Source organism: Crocodylus siamensis, chromosome 5 (assembly GCF_052110815.1).
Source record: "Crocodylus siamensis isolate JL-2025a chromosome 5, ASM5211081v1, whole genome shotgun sequence".
NCBI lineage: Eukaryota > Metazoa > Chordata > Crocodylia > Crocodylidae > Crocodylus > Crocodylus siamensis.
The window spans coordinates 140,975,751-140,999,807 of NC_143399.1; the positions used below are offsets into that span (position 1 = coordinate 140,975,751).

The window sequence follows — 24,057 nt, forward strand, 5'->3', positions numbered from 1 at the left end:
CAGTATTTGCACATTTGTTTTGGGGAAAAACTGATGTTGATGGTCACCTTGATTTTTTTACTGAACAAGTTCTAGTATGTAGGCCAGTAGTTCAGAAAGCATCATCATCAACACACAAAGCTGAGGCTTGAGGGCAAAAGCTGTATTGTTCTTATCAAAGGGGGTCACAGCTCAGTAGGGTAACAAAGAGGGTGGGGCAGAAAAATAGCAGCAGCTGTGCTACTGGCCCAGCTGTCACCACTGGCAATGCAGTTACTGATGCTGCCACATGTACCCAGTTGCATCTCTGTCAGCTATTTTGGGAGATCATGATCTTGCAGAATGAGGGAGGATGTTCTGTACTTTGGACCAGGCCTATGTAGAAGGTTTTGATGTAAAAACCAATGCCTTGAGTTTAACTTGGTATATACCAGAATTTGTGAGAGATCAGATCTTGGGGCAAAGTGCTGTCTATTAGGGGTGTGCAAAGTGGGCTGTATTGGATTCAGATTCAACCTCATTCAGGGAACAACAATTCAATTCATTGATTTGGATCACTGTCCCGATTCAATTCAGCCGAATCTGAATCTGAAGATTCGATTCTGATTTGGAGAATCAGCAATTCAGCCATAGACACAGCCTTGAATGTTTTTCCTACATACCTTGAGGTACCAAGTGTGGCTTGTGAATGCTGAGATGGTGGGGTGGATAGAGTGTCCCACAGGAGCATGCCCCGCCCCCCCGTATGCTTAACGGTGGACCTGAAAGTGGACTGTAAATAATTCAGTGGACCTGATGGTGGACCCCCTCTGCACCCCCCAGCTCTGTGATCAGCCACAGGGGGGGGACCCTGAGTTCCCCCCCAGGCCTAGGGGACACCAGTTCATAGAATCATATCATAGAATCATAGAAGTAGGGTCGGAAGGGACCTTGTAGAACTTCAAGTCCGACCCTGCGCCTGGACAGGAGAAAAAACTGGACTCAAATGAGTCTAGCCAGGTAGGCATCAAGACTCTTCTTAAAGATCCCCAGGGTAGGAGCCAGCACCACTTCCCTAGGAAGTTGGTTCCAGCTCCTAGCCGCCCTAACTGTGAAGTAGTTCTTGCAGATGTCTAATCTAAACCTACTCTCCAATAATTTGTGTCCATTGTTCCTTGTCATGCCAGGGGGCGCTAGGGGATACAGTGTCTCCCCCAAACCCTTCTGGTCCCCACTAGTGAGTTTATAGACAGTCACTAGGTCCCCCCTCAGACTTCTTTTGTGAAGGCTGAACAGGTTTAGGTCCCGCAGTCTTTCAATGTAGGGTCTGCCCTGTTGTCCCTGGATCATGTGGGTGGCCCTCCTCTGGACCCTTTCAATGTTGTCCACATCCCTCCTGAAATGGGGCACACAGAACTGAATGCAGTACTCCAGCTGTGGCCTGACCAGTGTCATGTAGAGGGGGAGGATCACCTCCCTGGCTCTACTTGAGATGCACAACAAGGTCCGGTTAGCCCTGCCAGCCGTGACCTCGCATTGTCGGCCTATGTTCATCTTGGAGTCAATAATGACTCCAAGATCCCTTTCTACCTTCGTGCTCTCAAGAAGGGAGTTTCCCATTCTATAAGTGTGCTGCTGGTTTCTACTGCCTAAGTGCAGCACCCTGCACTTGTCAGTATTGAAACGCATCCTGTTTCTGTTAGCCCACTCCTGTAACCTATCCAGATCTTGCTACAGTCTTTCCCTCCCTACTAGCATGTTCACCTCACCCCAAATTTTGGTACCATCAGCGAATTTAAACAGGTTGCATTTCACCCTGTTGTCCATATTGCTGATGAAGAAATTGAACTGCGCAGGCCCAAGGACCGAGCCCTGGGGGACTCCGCTGCCCACTTCCCCCCAGGTTGAATATGACCCATCCACCACCACCCTCTGAGTACAACCCATGAGCCAATCTGCAATCCATCTGACTGTGTAGGCATCAAGGCCACAGTCACCTAGTTTATTAATGAGGATGGGGTGGAGATGGTGTCAAAGGCCTTGCTGAAGTCCAGAAAGACTACATCTACGGCGACACCTGCATCCATTGCCTCTGTGACCTGATCATAAAAGGCAATCAGGTTGGTCTGACAGGACCTGCCCCTAATGAAACTGTGCTGGTTGCCCTTGAGCATCATCCCTGAAGCCGGCCCATCACAGATGTGCTCCTTGAGGATCTTCTCAAAGAGTTTCCCAAGGATAGAAGAAAGACTGATGGGCCTATAGTTGCCCGGGTCCTCTCTCTTCCCTTTTTTGAAGATGGGGACCATGTTAGCTATCTTCCAGTTATCGAGCACCACGAGCACTCATAAAGCCGTGCCAAGGGCCCTGCAATAACCCCAGCTAACTCCCTCAACACCCTGGGGTAGAGAGCATCTGGATCTGCTGACTTGAACACGTCCAGCCCCTCCAGAAGCTCTCTAACCTGGTCCTTCCCAACCTGAGGTCTGGAGGCATTCCCCTCGAGTCTGTCTGGCAGCACAGTGGGGAAGTCCTGGTCCCTGCACAAGAAAATGGAGGTGAAGAATTGGTTAAAGCGTTCCGCTTTCTTGTCTGGAGCAACCACCAGATTGCCCAGTGTACTTTGCAGGGGCCCCACATTACCCAGTGCCTTCTTCATCCTCCCTATATATTTGAAAAAGGACTTTTTATTATCCTTGATCTTGGACACTAGTCCTAGCTCTATGTCCACCTTAGCTTTCCTGACAGCCCCTCTACAGGTCTGAGCAGAGGAGGTATACTCCTCTTTGGAGATAGCACCCCACCCACACCACTGGGTGTATACTGCCTTTTTGGTAAGCAGGCATTCCTGGATGCCCTTGGTGAGCCAGAGGGACTTTCAGGCACTCTTGCCCCCCTTGCATCTTGTTGGGATGGACTCCCCTTCGGCCCTGAGTATCGTTTCCTTAAGGAACTACCACTCGTCCTGGACACTGAGTTCCCCTGCCCTCACGGACCCCAGGACCTCACTCACTAGTCTCCTCAACTTGTTGAAGTTGGCCCTCCTAAAGTCAGTTGCTGAGCTGGAGGGGGGGTGGTCCCCTGCATGCTCCTCACTGGACCAGAAGTGCTTCTGGTCCACTTCTGGGTCCACCAGTGAGTTTGGTGGGGACTCCCCTGCACTCCATCCACCCCACCATCTCAGTGTTCATGATCTGGCTGGCACCTTATGGTATGTAGAAAAAACATACAAAGCTGTCTATGTTCAAACTGTCGAATCTCTCTGAATTAATTGGGAGGGTTCCATAGATTTAATAGACATTACGGCTGGAAGAGACCTTGGAAGATCATTGAGTTCAGCCAGTTCAGCCCCCCACCCAAAGGGTAGGAAGTCAGCTGGGGTCATAGGATCCCAGCAAGGTAAGCATCCAATTTTCTCTTGAAGGTGTTCAATGTAGGTGCTTGAACCACCTCTGATGGCAGGCTATTCCAGCCCTTGGGGTGGTTTATAACCGTCTTGCAGTAGTTTATAACCATTCAACCTCGTCATCCCTTGGGGCACTCTGGTGAACAAATGTTCCCCCAGATACTGGTGCTTACCCCTGATAAACTTATAGGTTGCCATCAGATCACCCCTGAGCCTGCGCTTTTCCAGGCTAAAGAGCCCCATGGCTCTCAGCCTGTCATCGTAAGGTCTGTTTTCCTGACCTCTGAACTCTCTCAAGCTTCTCCACATCCTTTCTGAATTGTGGAGCCCAAAACTGGATGCAGTACTCCAGCTGCAGCCTCACCAAAGCTGAGTACAAGGGGAGAACGATGTCCTGGGATTTGCTTGAGAAGCATCTATGGATGCAAGCCAGTGTTTTGGTCATTTTACTAGCGGCAGCATCGCATTGCAGGCTCATGTTTATCTTGTGGTCAATGATGACCCCAAGTCTCTTTCTTCCGTAGCGCTAGCCAGTGTAGCACTGCCGAGCCTATAAGGATGCTGAAGGTTTTTCCTCCCATGGTGGAGAACCTTGCATTTTTTGGTGTTAAATATCATCAGGTTCTTGTCCACCCATTTGCCGAGCCTGTCCAAATCAGCCTGGATTGCCCTCCTGTCTTGTGGCGTGGATGGTTTGCCCCAAAGTTTGGTGTCATCGGTGAACTTGGCCAGTCCGCTTCTGAACTCCAGTGTCCACATCATTAATGAAGATGTTGAACAATATGGGTCCAAGGACAGAGCCTTGGGGACCGCATTGGTCACAGGACACCATGATGAGTGACTTCCATCTATTACTACCCTCTGGGTCCGATCACGGAGCCAGTTTCTCAGCCAGCAGATCATGGTGGACCCAAGGCCATAACTGGCCAGTTTCGCCAAAAGGTGATCATGGGATACCAGATGAAAGGCTTTTTTGAAGTCAAGATATATGACATCAATCTCTTCTCCCTTGTCCAAGTGATAGGTCACCTGGTTGTAGAAGGAAATGAGATTGGTCGAGCAAGACCTACCCACAACAAACCTGTGCTGGCTATCCCTCAGGATGTTGGCGTCAGCCAGTCCATTAAGGATGGCCTCTTTAATAAACTTTTCTAAGATCTTCCCCAGGATAGAAGTCAGGTTGATGGGCTTGTAGTTTACCCGATCTACTTTCCTCCCTTTCTTGAAGATAGGCACCACATTGACCTTCTTCAAGTCTTTGGGTACTACACCAGAGTGCCAGGAGTTTTCCAAGTTCCATGCCAGAGGGTGGGCTATGATGCTCCAGCTGCGGCCTCACCAAGGCCGAGTACAAGGGGAGAATGACGTCCTGGGATTTGCTTGAGAAGCATCTATGGATGCAAGCCAGCATTCTAGTTGCTGTACTAGCCACAGTATTGCTTTGAAGGCTCATGTTCATCTTGTGGTCAGTGATGCCCCCAAGTCTCTTTCTTCCATAGTGCTAGCCAGTGTAGCACACCCAAGCCTATAAGGATGCTGCAGGTTTTTCCTCCCAAGGTGAAGAACCTTGCATTTTTCAGTATTAAACACCATCAGGGTCTCATCCGCCCATTTCCCGAGCCTGTCCAAGTCAGTTTGTCTTCTGGTGTGGATGCTTTGCCCCTGAGTTTGGTGTCATCAGCAAACTTGGCCAGTCCGCTTCTGACTCCGATGTCCACATCATTAATGAAGATGTTGTACAATATGGGTCCAAGGACAGACCCTTGGGGACCCCACTGGTCACAGGACACCATGATAACTGACTTCCATCAATTACCATCCTCTGGGTCCAACCACGGAGCCAATTTCCCAGCTAGCGGATCGTGCCGGACCCAAGGCCACAATTCTCTTCTGATTTGATTCAGAGAAATTAAAGAGTCTCTTGACTGTATATAGATTCAGAGATTCAGCCACCAAATCGGGCTGCATCTTCACTAAATCAGATCAGAGACCGAAGCTTTGCACAGCTGTACGGTCTATAATATGAGCTGTTGGACAATTGGGCATCCCTAGGCAAGAAGTTCAAAGATGGTGTAAAGTTATCTTTGTGTCCTTCCCCCATCAGGTCTTGTGCCAGCTACAAACTCAACGTTCTTCCCAAAGAGTTCATATTTTGCTATGTTGAGATTTAATTCTGAGTCAACCTACAATTATACCCAGTCTTTATAGGACACAAGATTATTCTTAACTATTTATTAGAAAGAATAGAACACTCTTAAGTGTGAAGTACAGCACTCTGGCACACACAGCCTGTGAAGCTTGAATCTGTCATTGATTTCCAGACTCCCTCAAGCAGTCTTCACCATCCATTTCAAGTATTCTTTGCATAATTTATTTTCTACAGCAAGCTCACAGTGTCAAACTGCATTCACTTAAAATTGGCCACTCTTGTGGAATAAACATGAAAGATCTCAGAATTGTTAACTCTGAACACGTACACCAGGAAGCAACCACTTTTCTCTTTTATTCTGTAGTTTTAAAAAAATGCCTGTCTAGTTCACAAACAAAACATATCTGAAGAGAAAGGAGCCTAGCTTTGCAAATTTAAGAAATTCATTGGTCAGTAACTGAGAGTCAGTGGAGTACTGTCCCCATTTAAAGGTATTCCTGTTAACGCTGCAGCACCATGCATCAGCAAGTCCTTCCAGTAGAGACAGAAACACTTAGACTGGCCAATGAAACACCTAGAGGAAGGAGTACATAGCATTGGTTGAAGGTTGCCTACAACACTGACTGACTACCAGGATTGCCTACAACACTGACTGACTACTACTCTTTTGCAATGCAAACCTATATGAGGGTGTCTGATTGGGCTGATGTCACTTCTAGGCTTTAAGTTTTAACACTGGACATTCCCCTGTAGCATTCAAGAAATAGTAGAATTCATGACCTTTTCCTCCTCTTGCAGAATCCATTTGCTGATACCTAATATGTACGTGAGCTAATCTTGGGATGATACCCATATTTCATAAGAGGGATTTGGCACAGGTATTATACTATCATCCAGCTAATCAGAATTTTATTTTGGACAGTCTGTCTCCAAATCCCAGTTGAAATTAATTTTAAATAAATGCTGTAATAAAACATCATTAACTGAACAAAATCACAAATGAAACTCAGGTGCAAAAGGTCTCAAAGGCCATGTGGAGATGAATCAGTAAATCAGTGCAGTTTTATAAATGTCATAAATATTGTCATGAGTAGGCTTTCAAATGAGATCAACTTTGCTTTGCCACTGATTAACTATAAATTCAGTTGAGCTATTCTAGTTGTCATAAATCTGAACACCCTAATAAAAATATGATGAGTAAGATGGAATGTATCATCTTCTACATTAAAGAAATAGCTCTTTAATTTTACAAAACTAGTTCAAAAGAAAAGATTCATTGATTAAAGTCAACATCATTTTAAGCATGTTGGCATAAAAGAATATTTGTTATTAAATAAAAATGTGATACTTATATATGATGGATAACAGTCAAAGCTTTCTGAAAAACTGTAGAGTACAGCCTGTTCAAAGATATTGTGAATTGGAACAGTCTCAGTGGAAAAATGTTCCCAAAACTTTTTCTTTAACAAGAATTTTGTCTAGGTTTTGCTGCTGAAATGTTCTTAGTGAAAGATACTACTTATAGTTAACGCAGTGCTGAAGAAGTAGGTTTTTCAGCCGTAATACATGGTTTGGTATTAAACTGTGATTTGTCATCTTACAGGAAAATGCAGTGATTATTTACAGTGGCTTTTTACAAAAAATAAATGTAGAAATACCATGTGTCTGATTTAATAACCAAAGAACTATCCACAACAACTGCACTGCTGCTTCCTACTTGAATGTTCAGTCCTTGGAGCAATGAAAATGAAATTACTTACCAGTTTTCAGAGTGTCTGTCCCTTTATATTTCATTTTTACTCTGAATGTTTTTTATGATGTAGACATCTGTCTGCTAGAAATTTAATCAGTACAACTAACTCATTTCAGCCAGCCCTGATCACTTAATCTAAATCCAAGAACTAAAAAAGATACAAAACTCCTACCTTTAAAATTAAAACAAAATTAAATCCCACCATTATCACCTCCTCAGATCATTTTTCTTCACTGGTTGCTAGGACTTACATTGTAGAATTCTTACTGAATATGCCCCAAGGCCTGCTATTATTACCCAATTTTTCTGAAGTTGACTAGACAGTGAAGGTTTGTTCACAATTGTAGACAGACTGTATTTACTCCCACCACCTGGGTGAGAATCTGTTTGTGGGCAGTACTATACAGGAACAAAACTAGATACCTTCTCTGCTTGGCAACCCTTAACATTGTCTACCCAGATGATACAATTCAACTACAAAATTGTTTTACCAGTCAGCAAATGCTGAACACCACCCACATTGCAAGCTAACAGATGGTCAAGTATGACTTGAGTTTGTTGAATTTTACCGCTTCATTTTCTCAGGTTCATAGCTCAGTGAAAAAGCCATGAAAGCAAATATTAAGTAAATGTAACATTTGAGGTACATGCCACAATCTTTACAAACAGCTTTATAATTACCTTATGCAAATGAATAATGTTACTTTAATCATTCCAGTGTTCTCCAGGTATAAGGAAATGTTTATTTAAAATACATTGTATTCTGATGGTGTGAATATCAGTGATTTTTTTTTCAACCACTTCTAGATATTGGTAAGCAAAATTATTTTGTAAGAATTCAAAGTTGTACTCTACTGCCAGTTGGTCTTATGGTTAAAAGGGGGGGAGGGAGGGGCGGGGAAGGGCCAGATTAGTTATCATTTTGAACAAGAAACCTCTATACATGGACTAAAAGGCAAAATGAATTCATTAACTTCAAGTTGCCACCTAATTGAATGAGGCCCACCTTATTTTTAAAATAAAATCATTAGAAATTCTCTAAGTGTTGTGTGGTTCAGTGTCCTCTCAGTGATCTTCAGATTCCTGGTGTAAAACTCTTCTCTTCTAAATGGCAACCCCCCTGACTCACCATGTTCTCTGTGTGTGAAGCAAGGTTCTTCCTTTTTATCTGTATCATCAGTAACAGATGTTATTCAGGCCGAATCATACACCATTTAAATCCTTGTAACTCCCTTCATCTTACAATGCATTGGGGCTGATGGAGTTAGGTATGGATGACTGCTTTGAACTTATTTACTAAGTTTGATTACATTTGCAAGAAAGAGTAGAATCTATTTCACTGACTTATCTGTATTTGTTCCTGCATTCCTAATGGGATTAAAAGGTGGTGGTGAGAGCTGATTTTTGTCTTCAAGCACTAAGTGTCACTATGAATAGACACAGTTGTAATGCATGATAGAGAAGTGCTCATAACTGTCAGCATTCAAATTTGAGAAGTAATGTGACACAGAATCCCAAGCGGAGGACACTTTTAGTAGTTTGCTTCTTGCCAAGACTACTAGTAAGGTTGTAAGAACCATTTGTAGAAATGTTGTAATTTGGATTTACTCACTGAGAATGGGCTCAGACTACTACATTTTCACAGATGCAACAATTTCAATCACTGCAGGACTGTACTGGGCCAGATTTGAAACATAAGCTTAAATAAGAAAGGTTTTGTGTTCCATTGTTAAGCGGGCTATTATAGCTCAACAGATTAACAGAAAGATCCTTGTTTAACATGAATACTCTGCCTCTCCTTATCAGAGCCTCAAAAACCATTGTAGTATAAAACTGGTTAGTCAGCATCAAAAAAAGATAATATGATGTGTACGCCTGTTGCATGTATGCATAGAAATCCCACTTTATGTTACTTGTTATGAAGGCCTATTAATTTAAAGATGCGTTCCCACTTTAATTTGGCTCAATATGGTCAAAAGTAATTTAAAAACAATGCTTTTATTTACTTGTCCTTTTGAATATTTGGAGTCTTTCGAAGTCATATATTCATATTTTCAGCCTTCATCCACAACCCCAAAGGTTTGATTTTTTTTTTTTTTTTTAAATACTGTCAAAAGATCTATCATTCCTCAGGGTATGCCAGGACCTTTGCCTTCAGTTATTGTGTTGCCATATTCATATGCATGGATATAGCCAAGTTAATGAACAGAATCATAATTGTTATTAAATAAAAATCATAATTTTCCTCTGCTCAGAATGATGATTCTATGTATTAGCTTGTCTATATCCACTGAATGACACATAACTAAAAAACACCTATAAGAGAAATCAGTAAATTTGCTAATACAGTGTGTTCTCCCTGTGCTTATACATGCCATCACCAAAACTGAAAGAAACTGGCCATCTAATCCTTACCCACAATTTTGTACTTTTTCTGATCAATTTCATCAGAAACATAATAAGCACTCTTACGTCCCTGCTGCATGCCCTCAAGTACAATTTGCTATTTCTTTTTGGATAACTGTTATTATCTTGGAAGTGATATATTTAAGGCACCCCTACCCATTTCTTCTCAAAACATGTCTTGTTGGGGGTTTTTTCTCATTCGTACCATTTTTCTAGCAATTTACTTCATCTTGATCTCTAACAACAACTTTAACTCATGCACTGCATATTTAGTGCCAAAACATCTCAAGGCACTTTGCCTCAAATGTCAGTGGCTTCATCACACTGTTGCTAGTTCCAGGTTCTAAACTGCAAGTTGAAAGCAAAGGGAAAAACAAGTGACTTTTCAGGCTGATTTCTGAAGTGGAACTGTAGAAGTATCCGTGACATCTCTGTACAGGTAGTTTCAACAAGATGCTAAATAAAAGAAAGTACCATGGATGTTACTTGACATGTATCTACACAAAGCTAAGTGTCAGAATACCTTAGGTGGCATAAACAGTTTCCCTATTAAAGCAAGATGGTTGTTTTAAATGGAGAAGAGGGACAACGGAATCTGATTAGTAGTCAGTTTTAGCTCAGTTAAATTAGGTTCTTTTACCATCTACTCCAGAGGTAGGCAACCCCTGCAGTATGGGTGCCAGAGTGTGGCATGTGAAGGCATTTTGCTTGGCACGAGCGCCTTGTGGCAGATAGCAAGGAAGAGGCCAGGGCTGTGCTGCCACAACAAGGATTGGGCCCCTCGCAGCTCCCCTGCCATCTTGCTCCTGGCACACCAACATCTTACAAACCAAGCTTGCAGGTGTTTTTGGTCCAAAAATGTTGCCTACCCCGATCTACTCTAAATAAGGATTTTAACAGAGACTGTTTTCAGCTGTAGCCTGTTGATTGAGGATGCAACAATAGCAGAAAAACTAGATTACTATAGTCTAAATAAGATAAAGCAAAAGTAAAAGCAAGGGATATTGTTTTATCATAGAATAGCAAAGTCACATCCTGTAATATTCTTAATATTGAAATAATAATTTTTGTCACTATTATTTGTAATGCAAATACTGGAATAAAGCAAAATGTGTATGTTAAAGTGATTAAACATATTTCTTTCACTTCTTACTCTATTTAAACTGAAATGCAACTGTGTCTTACAAGGAAAATATTAATTTTAATCCATTAAATCAAAACTTGCTATGAAGGGACAAGTGAACAAATATTTAAGCAAGCAATATTAGGACTAGAAAAACTATACTACTGAAATAGCAAATGGCATTTCATACAGTAGTCAGGCAGCGAGGGATATAAATCCTTCCATTTATAAGAAATTAAATGTGCTATCAAAATGCATTGTAGAGCAGAGTGAATAATTAGCAACAAATAATTTCTTTCTTGTCTATTCCTATTTGGACAGTAACTACAAACTTGCAGATTATTTCCCTCCCAAACATATTCACTGTGCTACTTATCGACAGATATCTTTTTGAGCTTTTTAATATGAATATTCAAAATTTGACCTATGTTGCTCAAATATAATTGGTCAAATTAAATTTCATGATTTTGAGGCTTCTCTGACTGGATAAGCAGGCCAGCACTACTGAAATGAATAAATGGTTGTCCTTCGTAATTTAAAATTCTGTTCCCATATACAGTATACTCTGAGACATGGCCTGGAATTTGCTTTCTGCGACCATTTTGCTAGTCCAACTATATTTCTTTAAAAAAAAAAAAGATATATGTGTGTGTGTATGAACATGTTTGTTTATTTATTTATTTTGGTTTGTTTTGCACTGATCAGCAAGCTGTAATGCTGTGTATTTCTTAATGTTTTGTGGAAATGTAGCCAATTATCAATAGCTGAAGTTATGATATAACTTGATACTGTCGTATGCAATTTGATGCAAAAAATAATACTGCACTTGAACTTAAAATGGCACTATCCTTTGTTTTGTAAGAAATGGTAAATGAGTGCTGCTTCTGTCCTTTGTTTATAGGCTGATCTTTTAGTATTTTTTCTACTTGATCTTCTTTTCACCCTTCAGGGAGTATTAACTTGTATTTATTGTCATATAGCCCTGAAGTTGTAAAGAGTGAACCATATGGAGAGAAGGCTGACGTCTGGGCTGCAGGGTGCATCCTTTATCAGATGGCAACACTGAACCCTCCTTTTTACAGCACCAACATGCTCTCTTTGGCAACTAAAGTATGCTGGTTTGCTAGATCAGTCTGCACATTTATCCTGGCATGCATCTTATGAGTCTCTCACTCCCCCCAAAGTTCACGTAAAAGATTGTAAGAGACAGGCTACCTCGCTGTATAGAAATGTGAATGAGTAGAAATGAATCTTTCTAGAAGGATTGCTTTGTTAACATTTAGACTTAATAGGTAGGTTGTTCGGCTGCTAGCAGTTGCACTTTTAAAACAATATTATGTTGTTCCATTTAAATTAGCAGTGCATTATTAATCTCATCCAGTGCTAGGACTTTAAGATTCTGAACATTGTTACATTTCAGTAGGTCTGGATTTGCTGTATGGTTGTGCGCCACTCACAATCTACTTCAGAAGAGGGATGTCAACAAGAAAGTCTTTGGGTCAGATTCAGCCCACAGAGCCCTGTCATCCCACCGTCTTTTATAGTATTGTCTGTGGGTCTTGGACAGATCTTACCAATGCATGCAGCATAGACCAGCCCTGGCCCTGGCTCTGGTCCTGTGCACTCCTTATTGCATGCAGAGCCAGTTTGGTCTGCCCTGCATGGTACTGGACCCAGCATGCATGCTGCATGCAGCATAAAGGGCCAGTCCAGGGCACATGCTGCATGTGGCGCACAAGGGAGTCCGGGGCATGCATTACATGCAGCACCCATTATAGCTGGGACCTGTGTGCTGGATCCAGGGAGGGTCCAAACTGAGCCCATAGACCAGCCCCACACACCAGATCTAGCATGCAGAGTTGGCCTGGTGCAGGAGTCTCATGCAGCGAATGCCCCAGCCATCTGTGCACGCTCCCGTGCAGCAAGTAGAGCTGGAGCTGTTGCAGTGTGTGGGGCTGGTCCAGGGCATCTACCAGCATGGGTGTGGTCTCTGGGCCCAGTCTGGCCTATGGACTAGCCCTTCATCTGGCCCATGGGGCTGGGACAATTTGATACCTCTGCCCTAGCACATCGTCAGAGATAATAACATTTTTTTGCAAGTGTAAATGTCACCATGATGCTGCAGTTCCTTCTCCTACAGTTATTTTATACATCTGATAACAGACATTGTGCATTAGAAGATATGCCCCAAACTTCCATTATGAAATTGTGCTAGTGATGTAATACCTGTCATGTTTTTACAAGGAAAAACATTAATCACACACATTTTCTTACATATAATGGAATAATTTTCCTCTATTCACTCTAGACTATTTGTTTTGCAGATAGTAGGGGCTATGTATGAACCAGTGCCTGAAGGAGTCTACTCTGAAAAAGTGTCAGTTACCATTAAAAGGTAATTACTCATGTAGTTTTATTTCTGTATCTTGCCAGAGAGGTTCTTTGTTGGATTCAATTTCATTAATAAGGATGGCAATGTGACAACTTCCTGACATTAGCAACCTTCAGTTTTCATCTCTGAATGTTTAAAGGGCTTCAGATTTAAAAAAGATAGAGATCTGCTCTCATAGCTAATAATATACATGCAGTAGGTGAGACTTGGAAGTCTGTGGCATTGTGGTCACCGTATTTATCCTAGACTTCTGGAAACACTTATTCTACATTGAGGTGATGATCAAACAAATGAATCACAGCAATTTAAAAAAGAGGTGGGGACATGCTATGGAGCAAGTGAAGTATGGTAAGTGTGTCTCTGCTCTGAACCCATATAAGGGTAAGTGAAACCCACAGTTTAGCTGTAAGTGAAACTCATGAATAGGATGGTGGTGCCTAAATGCCTTTTTAGATCTGAAGTTACTGTATTTAATTTTAATTCAACTGTAGCATAAGAATAGGGACATAGATAGTGCTTAGGCTGCTATCAAAAAATTCACTGTAATTTGCTTTCTGGGCAAGTGCCCTAATCTGAGGCTCTCAGACCAAAGATGAGTGATCTTTTCCTCTTTCCCCACGTCATTGCTAATTGTGATCTTTTTCAAATGAACATTTCAGAGACTTGCATAGAATTTATACATTTTTACAGATAGATTTGAAACATGACCTCCAAGCTCTATTGGATCACTTTTAAGCACATGCAGATGGTTAAGTTTAGTTGCACAGGGTTAATCTGTTGAAGTGGCACCTAATACTACTTACATGTCTGGAAGGCAGAATAGAATTTGGCCAAGCCCTAAAAGTCTATGGTTAAGTGCTACTTAAGTGCATAATAGACAACGTGGAATTTTGTTTTAAGGCCCCATGCATGTGCAAAGACAAGAACCAGTCCAACTGGTTTCAGTTTTATCCTTTCTGCTGCCCAGCATAAGCATTCATAAATACAAACCAATTTCTTAGTGACATGAAACAGATATCTGGGAATAAGTGATACAAATTCATTATTGTGCATGGATGGTTCATTGGATTATGAATTTTTTCATAGGTGCTTGACCCCTGATGCAGAGACTCGTCCAGATATAGTAGAGGTCAGTTCAGTGATATCTGATGTGATGATGAGGTATTTAGATGGCTTATCCACCTCCCATCTTACCTTGGAGAAGAAGCTAGAGCGTGAGAGGAGACGTACTCAGAGATACTTCATGGAAGCTAATAGAAATGCAGTGGCTTGTCACCATCAGCTTGCCATCTTATTGCATGTGAGTAAATGTTAGGGGGTTTTTTCTCTATCATAGTATCCTTTACCTGTACATCTCTTGGACTAATAAAGCATAATCGTTTCTAATTTAAACTTAAAGGGTTCATTGTTTTATATCAGATAGATTAAAAATTCATATAGGCTCTTGAATTTATTTTATACTTTATTTATTCATTTTCTGGGAACATACAAATACAGTAACAATTATAATATCTTAAAAACTAGCATCATTCCTCAGTGAAAATAGAATGAAACAGACTAGAATATAAAGGCTCTTGCATATTTTATAGAATCCCCTAACATTTAATTATGTATGCAGTATTGTAAATGGTTGGCAAATAGCACAATCCACACTTGGTCAGAGTGGAACAAATGGATAATCCTGTGCATGATTCACGAACAATGGCACCTAGAAAATGGCACCTACACAAATTTAATTTTTAATTACAGGTTGCTAGATAAAGAGCAGTGATGCTGATAATGTATTTGCTAAGCTTGTCTTGCTATCTGATATAGTTCTGTAGAAACATCTTTCAGTTCTTTCATTTGCTTGAGGCTCTGTTTTGTAAGCTCTTGTAGCTCTTAGTCAAGGATTGCAGTGTTTTACTTAATGAAGTAAGCTCAAATATATACTTGAAGAAATTACTGAAAAAAGTTATAACAAAAAGTTTTCTACCGCAAAAGCGCAGAGTAAAAAAAATGTATTAACTCAAGAATAAAGTCAGTTTATGGTAATGTATACAGCTGTCCTGGTCGGCTCAGTAATCCCATCTCTCTAAGGAAGGCAGTTTTCAAATGTTCTATTATTTGGGCTTGTCCTTATATTTTCCACTGAGGAGTCTTTGTGTCCTAGAAAAATAGTGACAAGAGTTTCTAGCCCCCAACAGTACATTTTTAAAAAATCCTTCCTTCTTATTTCTCAGTACATAGTTTCATGGAATCCCATAACTTATTTTTTCCTCAGTTTTCCAAGCCATTGCTTCCATTGAAATGGACTGGGTCAGATGATTCACTGAGTTCTCCCATATTTTTATTTTCTGTTTCCCTGCTCTAATGGAAGGCCTGTGTGTAGTTTCCTTATACTCCCAGTTATTTCAGATTGTACACTTATATCTGGATGGTGGGGCATACTCTCTGCTCTTGTCCATAGGGCTAGGCAGGAAGGATTCATTAGAATCAGAGCTGGAGTCCATTGTGTAGCCAGGAACAGAGCAAAAGCAAGACAGAAGTGGAGGCCAATAAATTAGACAGCCTGGAGGCCAGTTCTGGGGCTGAGGCATGCAAGCTGTAGTCATACTGCCTAGAGTTCAATAAACTTTGTAAAGAAATCAGCAACTTCTCCATTAATTCATATCCTCAACAATTGGAATGTACTTTTATATGGTGGTAGGACAAGATAGATACAAAGTGTATTTAGTGGTAATGAAATAAATCCAATTTTGGAATATAGGATGCGTCTACACATGATGCTATGTCACTGTAGTGATGCGCTATGGTGATATAGTTTGTCACTACGGTGAAGCAGTGTCAGCACGCACAAATTGATGCTGATGCTATGATGCCATAGTGATGAGCTACCTCGCTATAGTGTGTCGCTATGGTGACATAGCTGTCAAAAATAACCCGGAGTGCCACTGGGACAGCCCAGTAACAGCTGTGACAGAGTAAAGAATACAACCCACATCTCCTGAGCCCCAGTCCAAAACGATCTTAACTTCCAAGTATTGAAATACTGACAATTGAAACATTTAATACTATTTTCACCTTTCCTTTTATAAGCTTAGATCACTAAAAGAATTTGGGTAGCTACAGGAGCTTGACTTCCAGAGGAAGCTTGACTTCCACAGGAACTACAGGAGCTTGACTTCTAGACACCCAGGTCTGACCTTAGTCTGGTAGTTAACTGATGTTTACTATACTTGACTCAATAAGTCTAAAGTGAGTCAGGTATACTTTCATTTTGTTACTCAAGCAATACATATTTAATTACATGGTCTCTGTCCATTGCTCTTTAATACTGTATATGATCTAGAGACTTGTCCATTTAGATTTAATGCTTAGAAATCCTTAGGAAACAAATATAGTCACACATCCTGCAACATATAAATATGATGTAATTTTTCTAATAAGATATAATTTAAAATATATCAACAGTCCACCACCAATTGAGGACAAAACTGCAATTCTTACTAAAATGTTGCCTCTGAAATGCTTAGGTGGTATCTACAGCCTTGTAGTATGATAAACACTGTTAGTGAGTTCTGTACACTTTGGATGTATGCCTACCTTGTATTAATCTTGACCCTCATTTCATACAGAGCCAGGTGAAAAATAATACAGCTCGCTAATCCTTTTTTATCTTCTGGTATTCTGATTAGCAAGGTGTCACTTATTTCCCACTTTTCAGTGTATTCTTTGTTCATGGTCACTGTTTTCCTATGTCTACAATTGGATTTGTGCATTTTGGAGCGTGGATATATCTCTTAGTTACTGGGCTAGGTAGCTGAAATACACTGGGCTTTTCTTGTACGTGTTACTTCTTACACCAAGAGCATTTTAGCTGGATATTCTTGGTGTTGCACCTGGGTTAATTAGTTCTGCTGAGAACAGAAAACAGCTGCACAGCTTCTGGTTCAGGAAATAGAATATGCAGAGCGGTGTGGCACGTTCCAGCATGGGGATGCCTGATAGTGAGTGGTATTGACGTGACTTCAGTACTCACTATTCCATTATATTCTACATTTCATTGCATTGGGAGCTGAACTTGATTTATTTCTGTATTAATATTGTAATTTTAATAAGCACTTTTTTATATTTAGCTTCACGTGCTCAAGTATCAGAATCTTTTGGGATTGATTTAGAAATCTCCAAATAACCCGGAAACCACAACACCAATCTTGAAATGCATTGGGACCTTTTTGTACTTCCTCACCAACACAAAATAGTCCTTAAGTTAATGCGACCAGCTGTGAAAATTTTACCTTAGCATAGAGAATCAGCAGTGACAGGGTTCTATGATCACACGTATTTTGCTTTGCCTTTGGACAGCGAAGGGAACTTGAGCCTGGGCTCAACTGGACCCCAACAATCCCTGGTTTCTCTATCTTCTGCTGAAGCCGTTGGCAATTGGTATCATTAAAAGCAGCCCTTAGGATATCCTCTTTATATAGGAAAGTGGGACAGGCACAAAGCTCTAGTGCAAGCTCAAGGGAGCACAAATAACTTTAATTCCACTGTTGCTATGGAATTCTTCTTCATCCTCAAATTGAGCTCTGCACTGCACAGCCGCAGCTGAAGAGCTGACCCTAGGTAGAAAACATTTTCTTCCTTCAAAGTTTCATCAGTTACTTTGTAAGGTAAAACTGTGATTAGCAAAGCAGTTGTTTGTTTGTTTTTTAAATCTTGTTAGCTAAGAAACACAAATTAAGAATTGGATTACTTTAATATTCATTTTTTATTTCCTGTTTGCTTGTGCCTAGATGTATTTTCATTTGATCAGGTCATTCAGATTAGTATGCATAAGCATTACTCACTGAGGGAAATTAAATTAAATACAGTAGTTTCAAACAGTCAGATACCAGCTTTAAAGATTCCATGTCTACAAGGTCATTTGTTAAAGTATGTTTCCAGTGCTTTCTGGGAGACATGCCTGACTCATCTGTACCAAATCCAGATATGCAGTAGTGAAGTTGCTCTGGAGGGGTCTCCTGCAGCCACTCTCAAAGCCTTTGTCTCTGATGCTTAAGTATAGGGTTGGCAGTCAGCTGATGTGCAAGTGCTTGACAGCCCTAGCCCCAGGGCCAGACTTGAGTGTTGAATCCATTCTGGTGTGGTCCAGAGCTGAGACTGCTAATTACTTGATTAGTAGCCCCAGCCCTGGGGCCCCATACCACACTGGAAAGTCCTGGTTTTCCCTGCTTCCAGAGACGTGCCCTCAGTATCTCTAGGGCACATCTCTGGAAACAGGGAACATGTTACCCCTTGTCCTACAAGATCAATGGGTGGGACAACAAGCGACCTTCTACACAGGTCACAGCTGATCATCTTCATTTGGCAACATCTCTTTTTAGTCTGAATATATCAGCTTCAGGGTTTGGCATGTGCAAGTGGGAATAGGTTAGTTGGGTGTGTTTGGAAGCAGGTACTCCTGACAGTGCCAGAGATGTGGTGTAGTAATGCCATTCTTGTTTGAAGCAAATAATGTGTTTGTTTTCAAATCATTCAGAATACAGCAAGTTATTAATGTCATAATAAGTATAATCCAACCCTTAGTTTGGAATGTGCAAAACCTGCATTTCTTGGAGCACATTTTCATGTGAGACAGCTTGCTTAAACACTGATGCATACAATTCCAATGCCTTTTAAAATGAACAAGGGCCATATAATGTCTTGAAAATCTTGCCCTCCATACATTGTTATCTTCCTCTACCTTCTGCTCTATTGATCTCATCCTGACACTTCTCCATTTTGGCATTTAAGTGTTTCATATCTGAACTGCATTTTAACAATTGGTAGCTATTTCTGATACGCTACAAGGAACCAGGAAAGATTGCTTATCTATATATCGTGTAGTGTGGTTTTATCTCTCAATATACATTTACAGTATTTGTGAGGAAAAAAATCAATTGTGAAAACTGTTTTTGCTGGCATTATTTTTAAGAATTCTTGAATGTGATATAGCAACAGTTTCCTGTTTGTTTGTTTTTTTAATTGTTAGCTGCAAAAATATATGAACAAGCTATTAAGGGCAAATAAATTAATATATTTCATTCAGGAACAATTTATTAACCTGTTCAAGTGTTTTCCTATAGTTTTTATAGTAGTATCATTACCACTCTGTAAATAAGGTCTTAGACACAAATTACTTTTGTAGCGCTATATGTACCGTTATAGCACTACAAATACCTAGTATGCATGTGTTCAGTATTTCTGTGATGTTACAAAAATGGTGGATCTTTTTCAAATAAGTTCTCTGTAGCACCACATATAGCATGTAGCATTTTGTAGCACTACATGTAGCATGTAGACAGTTATATCTAGCACTTCTGGGGTTTCTTGGTCCCCCAGCATCCCCTAGTCCCCAACAGGGAAGGGAGGGAGAGTGGCTGCTTACTGTAGTGGCTGTCACAGAGCTGCTGCTCCTTTGGGGGACTTTGTTGCTACCACTGTGGCAGCAGAGACTAGTACTGCTGCCTGTGCCAAGGTGTGCCTTTGCCATTGGGATAGCTTGGACAGCTGTCACTGTCATAGTAATGGCATTAGCAGAGAGGGCAGTTGCTGCTGCCAGGAGCAACAGCAGCTGTCAAAGACAGGCCCTTCCCTTCTATCCTCAGGAGCAAGGAAATAATGCCTCTTCGCTTCCACTGTCCTTGGAGGTGGAAGGAGGGATCTGTCTTTGACAGCTGCTGCTTAAGGACCAGGACCTGGTCCTGTAGCAGTGGTTGTGAAAAATAACCTGCTTTCTTCTGTATGGAGCAGCAAGTGTTAAACACAGCCCCTTGTTACCCACAACACCCTTCATCCCCTCTCCCCCAACTCCTGTGGGCAGCAAGTAGGTTATTTATGACAGCTTATCACTGACAACCTGTCCCTTTCCCTGGTACAGGAGATAGCAGGCTGTCAGCGATCAAGGCATATTGACAGTATCATGTGGGGTCAGGAAAGCAAAGGAATAGCCCCCAATTGTCACCTGGTTAGAGAGGATACTGCTTAATCCCCTCATAGTAACATTGTAGCACTCGAGCCAGGATGCCGTGGAGTGCCCCTCTACTGCTCTTATTTTTGCTGAGGCACTATAGCACTGCAAATGAATTAGTGATGTATTAATTATACTCTTCTTCCATTTTTCCCCTTCTTCCTAGGGTAAGGGGAAAAAAAGTGATTTACTCTGTGCTGAAATATGGTTAAAAGAAAAAAAAATCCAAGTCCAAGGGCAATACCTTTTTTTTATTATTAAATCTTTCTTTTATTTTTCAACCATTGGGGTTTCTGTTTATATAAGCCTCAGGAAAAACAATATAACATGTTTTGTGACGTATTTCTAGAATTTGGAAATGAAAGAGAGATAATAATGTACAGATCCATTCCCTGAAAGCATTATCTTCTGGAAGTGCTCAGATCCTGTGCTGATGCAGGCCATATAAGCACTCAGAGATATTGCACACGTCAGCTATTCCAGTGTGGGAAAGGTGGTGGCTATATGGAGGAAAAGGAGTGAAATTAGACTCCATGGGTTAATTCCACAGAAAGCAGGAGTGTGGGTTATTTATTACAGAGTTTTTAAACAGAAAAAGACAGGATAGACTTTATATAGCTTATCAATTTAAAAATCTAAAAATTCTTATATTCAAAATAGGGTGGGGATCTAATTTTATTTGCAGGTGCTTTTCTTCTAAGTCAAGTTGAGACAATAATTTCCAACATACTTTCCCACCTTTTAGTAAGGTCCATCAGAAAGATGAGGCCAGGCAGGATATTGCATCTGATTCTTGGGGCTACAGAACACAGTAAGGAGCCTTCCTATCAATTTTGATTCTCCCAGATCTCTCAGAGGTAGAGTAAAGTATCATACCCAGGTCTAAAATTGTTGTCCCTGGTGGATGGGATTACAGTAAGTAGGGGTTAAATACAGACTTAAGGTGCTCTCAAGAAATGCATCAAAAGATTTAAGCTTTACAATGAAAAACACTCAACAAGGTGAGGGTCTTTGAGACGATTTTGTGTTCAATCCACATGATTGACACAAAAATGAGGGATTCTGGATCCTGTAGCCTAGCAACCACAGAAACTGTGGGCCACAAATGGAGTATGCTTGGTGTATAAAAGCTTGCTTTCTTCAGTATCCGAAAAGTCGGGGAGGTACCAAAACTAGTTTTAATCTCTGGTAAGAAAGCCAGGAAGCAGGAAGACCTCTGACCTTTCCCAGAGGAAAGAGTTTAAAGAAAAAGTCTGCATTGGAAACCTGTTAAGTTGCTTTGAGAACTGTAGAGCGAAGAACCATTTGGGAAAAGCTGCTTGATAAGAGAGGTTTTTGCCCAAGGGCTTAGACTTGTCTGCCATGTGTTGTGTAGGAAGTAAGATGCACCCACTGGGTTTCCAGCCAGAATATATTTCTTGGATCCTCCATCCTGATTATAGACTTATCAGTATGTGGATATTTCTTTGCTAACATAAATCTTAAAGGACACATGTTTCTTCTCCCCTGTCACCTTCATTGACATGGACCCCAGGTTTTCCAAAATTTAATGGAGCAGCCCTTTAAGCTTTTTGAGATGGTTCTTAAAATGGTAATTTTTCAACATAATAACTAAGTACAGACAGCCAAAAGCCTGAGGTTCAATCTTTACAGATTAGTCTAAGCTATGTATATTGAACCAATAAGCAAATGAACAGACATTCACTTTTGATTCCAGAAATACAGCTGCATGTCTGCAGTGGCTCAGGCTAGAAGCTGGGGGTTGCTAGAGCACATCTCTCAGTTTGGCTGGAGCAGACAGCCCTGCAGGGGAGATGCAAACTACACATAAACCAGTATAAGTGATCAGAAATCAGTTCAAATCTGTAATACAACAGGGCTAAGTACAGACATCTGGAAGTATTAAGGGGGGCTAAATCAGTTCAAAATGGCTCCCTGATGTCAGGTAAGTCAGGATAGGGGGCTAGTGGGAGGCTTGAGAGGATTGTGAATCTTCTGGGGGATGGAGAAAAGGCATGTCCCATGAGACACAACCTGGGTGGGAGAGTAGGCACGACCCCCAAAGGATGGGGATGTGGGTGTCACCTGTGGGATGCTGGGGGACTGTGAGTTAACTTGAATGTGGAGGGGATCTGGCACAAAAGTTCAATAAACTGATTTAACCTAAATCAGTTAAGTCTGATACTATATCTATCCAGGGTTATTTTAAACTGGTTTTGGCCATTTTGAAAGTGGTTTATGTGCGCTGAACTTCTGGCCTAAGTACAGACATTTGGGGAGGTTAAATCAGGTAAGAAATGGCTGCCCAATTTAAACTTAACTTGTCCCAGTGCTGACCTTACACTTACAGACCAAGTCTCAATGACCAGCAATCAGTCTAAACCTCTACCGGTACAGAAGTTCAATGTATACAAACCCATCTAAAAATTGCAGAATCTGGATCGATGTAGTATCAGACTCATTCAATTTTGGTCAAATCGGTACATGGAAGTTCTGTCCATTTTCTCTGCTCATTCCTGGGGCTGGGAAAACCCAGCCACTGGCCCCAGCCCCAGAGCTTTCCACCCTCTCTCTATGGGCTATTTTTTGCCTTGGCCCCTTGCTCCCCCTCCCAGCCAGCCCTTTTAGCAGCCATCCCACAAGCTGCTCTGGATGCAGTCACTTTTATCAGTGTTTGCTGCTGCCAGAGCTGAGCAAGTAAGTCCCAGTAGAAGGAGGAGTGGGAGGGATGGGGATGTAGGTTCACTGGTGGGGTCAGGGGGATAAAAATAGCCCCTGATTTCCCCCCCCAAGCTCCTGCATGGACCCCAGAAGCTCCCCTGATCCCTCTAGACACTCCTGGACCTCAGCAAAACCCTGTGGCTTGTGCCTGTCCCCTCCCCACCTGCCCCCCCACCCCACTCATGGGTCTGTCCCCCCATGCTACTCATGAGTAACACCTGCCCCCCCATTCTTTGTGGGTCACACCTGTCCCCCCCCTCCTCACACACAGGTCATGCCTGCCCCCCGACTCCACCATCAGGTCATACCAGTCCCCCCATACCTTGTGGGTCATGCTTGCCCCCCATTCCACCCACGGATCATGCCTGCCCCCTCACCTCATCTAGGTCATGCCTGCCCTCCCCCCCACCCACAGGTGACACCCACATCCCCACCCTTTGGGGGTTGTGCCTTCTCTCCCACCCACAGGTTGTGCCTCATGGGTTATGCCTTTTCTCCATCCTCCAGCAGATCCCCAATCCCCTCAAGCCTCCCACTAGCCCCCTATCCTGACTTACCTGACATCAGGGAGCCATTTTGAACTGATTTAGCCTCCCCCTAATACTTCCAGGTGTCTGTACTTAGCCCTGCTGTATTACAGATTTGAACTGATTTCTGATCACTTATACTGGTTTATGTGTAGTTTCTGTCCCTAGCCAATGTAAGGTAGAACAAGATAAATCAAGATTCTGAAGGCTGACTTTCCATGCCATGGTCTTTAAATGGTAGTGTTGGAGTGACCTAAAGAAAAATGTATTGCATTCAGAAGTTGTTTAACTATATCCCAGGTGGTCCAATAAAAATTATCACCCTAAGAAATTCTTGCCTCTCATGAGCAGATTCTTGTTAGTTACAGAAAGTAGTTCTGTGCCCTTATCCCAAGGTCCCTCTGACAAGGAGAATCCGAGAAATATAATCTAGATAATAAAAATGATTAGTTATTATTTAGTTGGGACTAGATAAGTGTTTGGGACTGAATTCATTTTTTTCAGAATGGTGATGGATGTGGAAGTCTTCTTTGTTGAGAGGCAAGTGGATCATATAAACCCTTTATAACCCTGCAGGCATTAAACTGCTTAAAGACTTGAGGGTACATTTAAGGAGTTTGAGAGTAGC

At 41.6% G+C, this 24,057-nt stretch overlaps 1 protein-coding gene across 1 annotated transcript in view; it reads left to right on the plus strand.

The window, feature by feature from the left end:
* The window catches only part of NEK10 (NIMA related kinase 10), a 200,727-nt gene that overhangs the window by 116,760 nt on the left and 59,910 nt on the right, over positions 1-24,057 (plus strand). Inside the window, exons 24-26 of the mRNA XM_090046496.1 lie at positions 11,776-11,905; positions 13,120-13,190; positions 14,274-14,487. Of these exons, the coding sequence (XP_089902622.1) occupies positions 11,776-11,905; positions 13,120-13,190; positions 14,274-14,487 (415 nt within the window). The remainder of the gene's footprint in view (positions 1-11,775; positions 11,906-13,119; positions 13,191-14,273; positions 14,488-24,057) is intronic.